This window comes from Hipposideros armiger, unplaced genomic scaffold (assembly GCF_001890085.2).
Source record: "Hipposideros armiger isolate ML-2016 unplaced genomic scaffold, ASM189008v1 scaffold_1020, whole genome shotgun sequence".
Lineage (NCBI taxonomy): Eukaryota > Metazoa > Chordata > Mammalia > Chiroptera > Hipposideridae > Hipposideros > Hipposideros armiger.
This window is the reverse complement of record NW_017732370.1, coordinates 428315-438912: the sequence shown is the minus strand read 5'-3', so window position 1 is coordinate 438912 and position 10598 is coordinate 428315. Positions and strand designations below refer to the sequence as shown.

At 47.7% G+C, this 10598-nt stretch overlaps 1 protein-coding gene across 6 annotated transcripts in view; it reads right to left on the bottom strand.

Moving 5' to 3' along the window:
* GRIK4 (glutamate ionotropic receptor kainate type subunit 4) overlaps positions 1–10598 on the bottom strand; it is a 416055-nt gene that overhangs the window by 128074 nt on the left and 277383 nt on the right. For all 6 annotated transcript variants that reach the window (XM_019631615.1, XM_019631614.1, XM_019631618.1 and 3 more), the window contains 2 exons: positions 9851–10003; positions 8839–8943 (listed from right to left, as the gene is read on the bottom strand). In XM_019631615.1, coding sequence (XP_019487160.1) covers positions 8839–8943; positions 9851–10003 — 258 coding nt within the window. The remainder of the gene's footprint in view (positions 1–8838; positions 8944–9850; positions 10004–10598) is intronic.

Sequence of the window (10598 nt, the reverse complement as noted above, 5' to 3'; positions counted from 1 at the left end):
AGGGGTAGAGCGGGAGAAGGCTGAAAGGAACCTGTCCTGAGGCAGGGAGGGGCTAGGTGGCAGAATTTACGTCCAGCAAGCATGGCTGGTCTTTGTAGCCCTCTTGCAGGGCTCTGGGGTTGCAGCAGGAGTGATGCGAGCAGATGGCTCAGCCCTGCTTTGTCTTCCTCTATGCCCTGCACCAATGAGATTACAGGAATACTGCATGCAAAGAGAGAGAAATATATAGACAGACAACTCCATGAAAAATGACAGGGCTAAATTTTGCACAATATAATAGAATCCTCAAAACACATCTATAAACAATATTTCACTTTGTTCTCACAATGATTTTATGATGCACATAAAGCAGATATTATAGCTATCATCCCGATTTTACGGAAGCAATTGAGGAACAGAATGCTAGAGCTGTGAGAGCTGGGCCTTGGCCCTGCATCTCTCCACTCTCCCATGATGCCTGCCTCTGCACACAGCTCTTCTCACCTCTCTGAATTTTCCTGTCCCCTTGGCCTGCCTGCCTCCTCTCCCCACACCTCTGGTCTGTGGCCTGTCCCATGTCTCATCACAGCTGACTGATGCAGGCTGCTTCAGGAGACGAAATTAGCAGCGCAACCTCTTCCAGCTCTCCCAGGCATGAGCTGGCTGAAGAGGCGCGGAAAGGAGTCACTGAGAACTGGCAACCTTCCCCAGGCTGAGCTCAGGCAGGAGGCATCGGGACTATTACAAGAAATGTATTTAAAATGCAGCACTTTAAACCCTGCTCCTCTGCCCAAAAGCATCCCTGTTTGAAAATTTAAGTAGCTCCAACTTGTTTGCAGGCTGATGCGTGAATCAGCTTCTGCAGTTGGTGAATTTTCCATCAAAGCTGGATAAGCACGAAGCCTGTGCTTTGGGAGAAAGAATCCAATGTACGTGGGCCAGAGAGGCAGGAAGAGAGAAGGACTTCGTGTTACACCCTTCCAAAACCAACTTATCTGTCTGTTGTCTGTTGTCCTGGGGGTGGCCAGGTGAGGCAGATGCTCTCATAGGAGAAGGTCCTTACAAGACTTTTAATTAACTAGAGGAGTATTGCTCTTAGAGAAAAAAAGAAAGTGGAAAGGGAGAAATGAATCAATGTTTTGAGATGCTTTCCACTAATTTTCAAATTCTGGTCTCAGCGGGCGGGCTTGTCATGTGAAATCTCTCTTGAACAAATTGGGGAGCAGTGACAAAAATGGGGAGCATGACAAAAGTCCTAGGTCCCCAGGATTCTGGTGTCCCTGCTGGATGTGAGCTCGCTAGGGCCAGAATGGCTGCCCCTGTGCATTCCCTGCACACTCCCCAGGCCCTGGTTCACTGGTGCTCTTTCTCCAGGCCGATGCTGAGCCTCACTCTGTACTCAAGGAGTCCCCAGCCCTGGAGTGATGACAGTGCGAGAACACTACAGTACAGGCCAGGCACAGGGAACATATACACAGAGCATCTGAAGACTTCCTGAGAGGGGCTCTCTGAGCTGAGTTCTGGAGATGTGAGCAGGAGTCACCAGGGGAGAAATGGGGGTGCGCAAGGAGACCTATGCATTGGGGAATGAGACCGCCTGGTGTGTCCTGTCCAAGGTCAACATTATTTATTGTTGCTGGGGCAGAGCATCTGAGGGGGCGTGGCGTGGGAGGAGGCTCAAAGGCAGGCGAGGCCCCGCACATGACAGCTACGCTGTGAAGCTGCCATTTCATCCTGAAAGCAAACCAGGGCCACCATGGGGTTTTAAGCCTATTAATGACACACTCTCATTTGCCTTCTCTGGTGGGAAAGTTGGACTAGGTGACCTCTCCTCCAACTCTAATAATTGATGATATTCTATGAGACTTTGTCAACTATTTTAAACCTCATGCCAATTCCCCCTTTCCCGGCTCCTTAATTAAAAGGAATAAATAAGTGACTTTTCAGTAACCTTCAAAGCTCCCCCCAAACCACCCATCTCTTTCTTCCCTCCCTCCATCCCAGAATCTGACGCCTCTGAATTTTCTCATCAAAGGCAAAGTCACTCCCATGGTTCTCCGAGGGAATGGCTCACCAAGCAGTCTCCCCAGTCTGCCTGCTCTAGTCAGGTCTGTCCTCCAGCCTGGGACATGGCACTTGAGGCTCCTGATTTTCAGCAATCAGCGCCATGTCGCCCCTCTCTCCTCCCGCACCAGCACTCTGAGCCAGGTCCCACTAAGGCAGCTTCAAAGGATCTGCATATTTATCGCAATCTCCTCCCTCAAATTGAAAATGTATTAGACAGTAGCAATCATGGCACTCTCACAGCGGCTTCCCCCACTGGCAACCTATCTGGGCCTTAATGGCTGTTCTCCTTAGCACAGATGGGACCTGAGCTGTCACAGATGGGACCTGAGCTGTCACAGAGGGGAGAGAGCACAGATGCAGAGTGGGACCTCTCTAGACAGAGGGTGACACCCTCTTCACTGTTCTCCAATGCCACATGCAGGCAGGCAATGGAAGCACAATCTCTCATCTGACAAGGTGTTTTCAGGGTTTTGTGTTGTTCTTTCTTTTTTTTTTTTTGAAGGTATCTGGAGATGGGAACAGGAGGGGGTACCACCAGCAGGTCTGCTAAAATTGCCATCCAAGCAACAGAAGATGTTTCATGCAGACGGCCATGATAAGGAAAGTAGCTGCCTTTATGCCACGCAGGGGTGCAGCCAAAGCAAGCTCTGTCAGGCAAGGTGTCTGGAAAGGAGATTAAAGAGAGGCAGCCCATCCTCCCAGCAACTGGTGGAACCCGCGGGAACTTCAGGAAATTGGATCTGGATTCCCCGAAGCTTCTTAGAGGGCACCAGATCCCTGAGATCTTGGTTTGCAAGGGGGACTCACAAAAGCCATCTCTTCCATCGTCCTGCCTCTGGTTAGAACTATACTCAGGGCATCCCAGAAAACCAGCCCCTTGGAAAGCTGAGTTGTCAGCTTTGGAAAATAAAATATAGCTACCAGTTCATAACCCACTCAGCTAGCTCTGCCAATCTCTCCATCTCCATAGGAACAGAGTTAAATGAATCAGAGGTCCAAGGAAAAGGTGGCTCAGAGCTGGTTTCTATGAAAAATTCATGTGAAAATAACCCTGCGCATTTGGGGAGGGGCGCAAGTAAAGAAATGAATTGACTCCAAGGCCCAGAGTTCAGAATGAATAAAAAAATCTGGAGACTAACTACAGGAAGCAAGTTAATGTGGTAAATAGAAATTCCTTGTTTGGAGTGAGGAAGGTGACAGTCCCACAGTACTCTCTCAGCTCTGTGCCATTTGCCCCATCAGCAGCATGGTCCCCAATTTGGGACTCATGTTTTCATAGAGACTTAGACAAACCAAAAGGCATTAGTGGGGAGAGATTGGAAGCTGTGCTGTTGCATTGGGAAAGGCTACGGGGAAGAAAAAAACCAGAGGGAAGACCAAGCTGAGCACTGCACAGTAGCTGTTGGCTGCAGTTATTGTCTTTCCTGAAAGATTATGAGCTGTTAAAGAGACCATGACTCATTTATCTTGAATTCCCAGCCCTTGACACGGAGTAGGTACTCAATATTTTCATGCTAAGTTTCCGGAAGTAAAATCAAACTATTTTTAGATATTTGAAGACCTGGTTAAAAAACAGAAAGCAGGGTATTCTGGGTTGCTTCACAGGGGAGGATTGGGAGGCAGATTTTGACCCAGTGCCTAGAAGATTTTGGAATGTGTCCCTTGGAAGATGGTGAATTCCCCTGCCTAGGAAATACTTAAGGAGAGGTCGAATGGTGTTTCTCTGAGGGACACTATGGAGAACATTCTTGCATTGGGTGGGAAGTTTAGACTAGAGGCCTCAGTGGTCTCCTCCAGCATGTTCTAGTGCAGGGGTCGGCAAACAGCAGCTCACGAGCCACATGTGGCTGTTTGGGTAGGTTCCGTCTCAAAAGTTTGCCAACCCCTGTTCTAGGGCCATGTTGCAGGGTGGCAAGACCACAAACTTTGAAAATGGATGTGGACACATTACTTTATCTCTCTCTCTGTTTTAGTTTCTTTACCTTCAAGACGGAGAGAATAGCTTGTATGCGTGCTTCATAAAAAGACGAGAAATTTTAAATACACGTATATACCACCCAGCACACTGCATCATGTAACAGACACCCAATAAATGTTAGCTGTTATTATTATGTCACTAGAGCCAGTTTTTTATCTAACCACAGGCAAGCGGAAGAGAGTACCATGCAAATCTAGTTTCAATAATCCTTGGGTTTAGCCAGGACAAATGTTTGAAAGGTTACCATTTTCATTGCACAGAGAAGGAAAATTGAGGTGCCCCCATTATGATATACAGTGAGCCAGTGGAAAAGTTGAGATCATTAGCCAGGGATGTCGAACCCCCTTTCCTCAGCCTTCCCACTCCCACAGGCTTAATTAGAGCCTGGTAAGCCATTTCAGATCCTCAGATGAAAGATGTACTCCTCTTATTAGCCCTAACAGAGATGCTTGGGGGCTGCTCAGAATCTCTGATCTTTAGACTCAGTTAAATGAAGGAAATTAAGGGCTCTGTAATGCTGTGCTTCCTTTTTCCCCCCTTGCCTCATTTAAATATGATTTCTCCCAAATCAGGAAGGGAGATTATACTATTCCAATACCACCCAGGTCATCCTCTGGGGGACGGTAGGGGAGAATATGGGATGGGGATGGGAGCTCTCACACAGGCAAAAACTAGGGGATGGATCTAGAGAAACTGGAAGCAACACTACTGACTTCTATACCCGTAAATGAGCAGTCGGGAGGTGGTCCAGGTTCAGAAATGTTCCTTTCAGGACACTGTAGGGCACATCATCCCCTAAACCGGCTTCAGTAGAAGCTCCACAGAATCCCAAGATGGAACACCATCTCCAAACAGAATCAAAATAGTAAGTTTTAAAGTGGTAAAACACAACTCTGAATTCCGAAAGACTATTTTTAAAACGGTAATAACCCCTTAATCAACCACCGGCCGGGAATATGGTAGTTGCTTCAGGCATTTTACCAGTTACAACCCACTGGGTCCCTGCATGATGCTTTCTAAATAATCAAAACCAGTTTTTAATAGTCACTCATCCAAAGAGGAAGAGATAAAACAGAACCAAATCCAAATGAGAAGGCGCCATTACTAGCGAAAGCCCAGCCCACAAGGTCACTGGGAGTCAGGAGCCCTCCTGGTTTGCAGCAGGTGGCAGCAAAGCAACAGAACTGAGTAAAAGGTTTTGATTTGGGGCACAGGGATTCCAGTAAAATGAGCAAAGGCCAAGAGTGGGAGACTCAAGAGCATGGGATTTGGAGTTGGGTAAACCTGAACGTGAATTCTAGTTCTGCCCAAAGTCCTTGCTAATAGCTTCCCCTCCCTGAGCTTCAGTTTCCTCATTTGTGAAATGGGGGGTTTATCCACCTTGAAGGGCTATTCTGCAGATCCGACGTGACCTGTGCAAAGTGCCCATGTGATGTCTGGTACACAGCAGGTACTCAAGAGATGCCACTTCCCCTGCTCCTGGTCACTCTCCCTTCCCCTGTCAGCATCACCTTGAATGGAATTGGTAGAATATTAGAGCAGAGATACTGACATTCCTCCCACCCTGGAAGAGGAGCAGAATTAATTATCACTCCTGAAAACCATTTCTTCACCCTGTAATCAGCAGGGGAAGGACACCTGTCAGGAGGCAAAGATTGGGCCAGTGATTGGGATGGGACCTGGGGACCAGTGCTGTGAAGCTACATCTGTGTCTATCTACATCTTGCAAAGTTCTCATTGGTACTTACAGAACCTGAGCCAGACAGGAAAGCAGCAGGACAGTTACCAGATTTGTTGAAGAAAAGTGGGTAATAAAGAGGATTATCGTAATCCACTTTATAAGTCCAATCAGGACTATGTGTCCCTAAGGACAGCTAAAGGTCAAAAACTTCATCCTCTTTCATGGTCACTTCTACAGCAGATTCTATTCAACATTCGCTCAAAAAGATGGGGGTAGGATGCAGGGAGGTCAAAAGGAATTCTAGGCATTGAAGCTGGGGTTAACTAGCATTCTTCTACTAGGACAGCACCTGTCAAAGTGTAATCTGTGGGCCACCTGCACTATAATCATTCTATCTAGGTGGCAGTTAAGAATATGCAGATTCCTGAGCTGCACTCAGTTTTACTAACTGAGAATTGTGGGGCCTGGATATGTGCACTTTAAGACAAGCAGCACTGGTCATTCTTACACACCCCTGAGACTGAGCAGCCCTACCCTACACCAACGATGCGTGCTGCTGAAGAAGGAGCAGCAGCTACCATTTTGGATGCCTCAGAGCAGAAGACCGTGCTGGGCTCAAGTGGGGGCTGAGGGATGGGTGTAGGTGGCTGGTGATGGTGTGCCTTAGTGACTTAATCTCACAGCCCAGCAGCTGGGAATAGCCAGTCTGAGTAGCAGGTGCTGGAGAAGCAGTTAAGGTGAAGAGGGACTTGGAGCTTAATCAGCTCTCATTCAAGTGGGGGTTGGGATCAGAGCCACCAGCCAACTCTACCACCACAGATGCTGCCTGATGAAAGGGGTGCTAGAAGTGGACTCTTCTAGGGAAGCACTAAAAAAAAAAGCAGGGGTGAGCAAGACGAGTTTTTCAAAGCCTTGGATTGGGCTTTCCATGGAGGGGTCTGGGGCTTGGCGTGAGCATTATGGTCTCTTAACTATTGCTTCTCCACCATGACTAGCTCCACACACTCCATTTCCTTACCCTGTTTTATTTTCCCTATAACAATAATCACTACTGAGATTATATTATATTAAATTATACTATATATGTTTTTATTTGCCTATTGTCTGACCCTAGAATATATAAGTTCCACATTTTTTTTTAACCTGTGCCTAGAAGAGAGCCTGGCACATGGAGGCATTCAACAGATCCGTATTCATTGAAACAATGAATGAATATTTTTCACTTTATATCCCCCAAGCACAGGGAAAAGACTGCCTGACAATTTCCCTACAGGCTGGCTGCTTCATTTGTTCAGGCAAGTATGAGCCCGAGGGCACGATTTGAGTTTAATAACCCCAAATTTCACTTATTTTTTTTCCATGTCAGTCTCCCACCCACTCTGTGAGCTCTCTTTCAGTGCAGAGGCTGTGCTTTTTTCATCTTTGTTTCCAAGATGCCTGACACAGAGTACGGGCTTAAATGATTGTTAGGTAAATCAACTGACCACTTTGTGAGACTCCATACCATAGTGTTAGGCCACCTACTTCAACCCTGGTCCCATCTGGGAAGTTATGAAAAATGGTAGCAGTGTTCATTACTTAAAGACCACATATCTCTGGCCCAGAGCTGTGAGGAGATGTTTACAGAGCTGGCACCAGGACTCAGGGCTCTTCTCTCTCAGTCTGGGACTCATTCTTTTTACATTTTTTCATCTAAGAAGGGCGACCTGGCCTCATGGCCCAGTGTAATCAATGTGCTTCTAGAAGGAACTCCGAAGGAACTCGTGAGAAGGGCTGAACAGAGCCTCTCAGACTTGGGGACAGGGTGTAGATATGACAGGCCTGAAAAGCATTAGCCCAGGGTGCCATCAGAATCACCTTGGGTGCTTGACTGCATTGGTTCCCGGCCCCTAGAGCTACCCAATCAGACTCTTGTGGGGTAGAGTCTAAAAAAAATCTGCATTTTTACCAAATTACCAAGGTAATTTTAATGCATGATTTATCATAATGGTTAAGAACCTAGGCTTCAGAGTTAGAGGTATTTGGGTTCAAAACCAGTTGTTATTACTATGTGCTCAAGGCCAAGTTGGTCAATCACCTCAGTTTCTTCACTTGCAAAATGAGAATTAATAAAAAGTACCTACTTCGTAGGGTTACATGAGAAAATACATGACACACTTAATGCGGTATATGGCCCATGTAAGAACTTAATAAATGAAAACTGCTATGATGATGATGTTAATGATGAAGGTGAAGATAATGATTCTTAATCATCTGGAAAGGCAATCCCGCAATAGGATGTCCCCTTGTTCAGCGACTCTGATAGTTAGGAAGCTCTTCAATATGTCTGCTTCCTGCTATAATTAGTGCACCACTTCCAAATCCTCAGGCCTTTTTAAGGTTGGAGAAGGGCTAGGCTAAGCCTAGAGAGTTAATTATTAGGGTGATGGGAGGTGGGGAGATCTTTAGAGAGGCACTTGGAGAGGCTGTCAGAATCCCTGTTTCCCCTGATGGAAGAGAATTGGAGAAAAGGAGAAGAAGGTTAATGGAGGAGAATAAGAAAAAGAGTAGGGATTTGAAAGGAGCTACAAAGGACAAAGCACCCCTAAGTTAATGGGAGAAGACAAGCAGCAGACAGGAGAGGAGCAGCGTGATTGGCATGGTGGTGGTAGCGGGGAGCGTGGCTCAGAAAAGAGCTGACAGGAGAGAACTGGCTGTCCATTCTAAAGCCAAAGGAATTCCTCAGCCCCCATGGCACCTGATCTGTGTCTGACCAGCAAGCAATCTGGAGTCCAACACTGGTTCCAGGGTTAGGGCAAGATTCAGGGACTATAATTATCCAAAAGAGTGGACACTGCTTGGGGATTCCTTCCTTACCTGACACCCCCTTGCCTCCCCTCTCTCCTTAATAAAGCATGATTGCCTCCTTCTTGGTATTTGTCTGGGGTTGCAGCCCCTGACCCACATCAGCTGATCCCTGCGGCGGGAAGAGGGGAAGCCAGTGATTCCCAGGAGGCTTTCATAGGATGCAGCCTGTTGTTCTTGGGGATAACTGAGAGGAGAAGGCCATTCTGAGAGCCAAGGTGAAATAGGTTGGGGACAGAGAAAGGAGTAAACAGGAGGTCTGCCACCGTGGCAGCATAGCTAGACTTACCTGCCGAAAACCGTTCCTCGTGAACTGCAAGATTTTCAAGGCATAGTTGGACCTCTGGCCTTTGCTGTTGAATTCAATGTGGCCGGTGAGACCTTCCAATTCTACCTGTCCAAGAGAGAGTGAGTTACAGCACCAAATAGGCCCTGTGTTCCACTTGGCCTAAGCAAACATTCTGCACATGTGCTATTTAAGCATGCCCAAATAGTGTGTCCAAGGAAGAAGATGCCATCCAGATCTGTTGTCCTGCCCACCTTGCAGCACAGGATCTCGAGACTACAAATGTGATGTCTCTGAAACTGATTCAGAATTGGCCAGGGCTGCAGAAGGGGAAAGATGGCCCACGTCCAATGATTTCACAGCTGCTGCATAAACCAACACAACACCGAGATGCTAGCTTAAGCTCAGATCCCCCTGAGCTCCTCCTCCAGGCCTCTGGCTATTAATAGCATTTATCCTATTTGGGTGGCAGCTCACCCACCCCCAGACTATAAGTCCGGATGATCTGACTGAAATGCAAAACCCAAGCCATTCTGCACCAGGCTTCTCTCGCAGGAGATGTCTTCGTTATGGGCGAGGGATCCAAGTCCGGCCCCCTGGAGAAGGCATGGCAGGGAGAGCACAGGGAACCCAGCACCCAGTTAGAAGTGCCGAGCCTGCAACTCCCTGAGGGATCATGGTTTACGGCAGCAGCATCCATCCCCATGTGTGCAGAACTTTGCTGGGACCACCTGTGAGCCAAGAGGTCAGGTCCCAAGCCTGGAATCCAGGGAGCCCTTCATAGGCTAAGGTTCTTCAGGGCCATTGTCTTAAAAAGAAACTTGCCATGGATTCCTGGTGATTTTAGGAATTAGGGAACCAATGTGACCCGTGATCCATTGAATAAGGTTGTCATGCAGATCGCTGTTTCATCTGGGGATGTGATAAATAGAGGAGGCCTGGACGTGAATGACCCTGAAGTGATTCTTTCACTGGCAGGCTGGGCATGGTCCCACAGGGCCCCAGTCGCCCTCACCATGCGCAGGTAGTTCATGAGGCTGGTGCCATGCTGCCAGATCTGGGCCGAGCCACAGGACAGAGGCTTCACACCGATCTCCTGGCTCCGGTTCAGCTCCTGTACCGCAGTCACCACAGCATAGACAGCGTCAAACAGCAGGGCCGAGGAGAGCTGTGTGAGGGCAGAGGACAGTCCTCGGAGAGAGGAGGCCATGTGGGTGGGACAGGAAGGAGAAGCAGAGCGAAGAAATAACAGGTGTAAAGAAAGGGAAGGGAAAGGAGGAAGAGAAGGGAGAAACACATGGAGGGGTGAAAAAAGAGTAAAGCAAACAAAGAAGAAATAAGGGTGTGTCTTTGTTGCCGTTGGCCCACTTCTTGTCTCTGGACTGGCTCCAGTTCCCCTAACAGCCCAGGTGCTCCCCCAGGGCAGACAATGGTGGCAAAGAGATTGGACCAACAAACTACCCTTTTGGGCCCCAAACGATTTCAAGGATATCCTTTTGTCTCTTTGCTGCAGGGAAGTACCAACTTCCATTGCTCTCAGGGATCCCCACAAAGGGGACAGGGTTGCCTATCTCAGGAACCCAGTCTCTACCCTCAGATACGCCCATTCTACAGGGCTCAATTGAAGAGTCCTTCCTTTGGAAAGACCCCCATGATATTGTTTCTTCCTAGATGTATCGATTATTACAGTCCACTTTGTACTATTAATTTAATGGGTATGTATGATATACATGGTAAGTTCAAAGCTCAAAGGTGAATAAGAC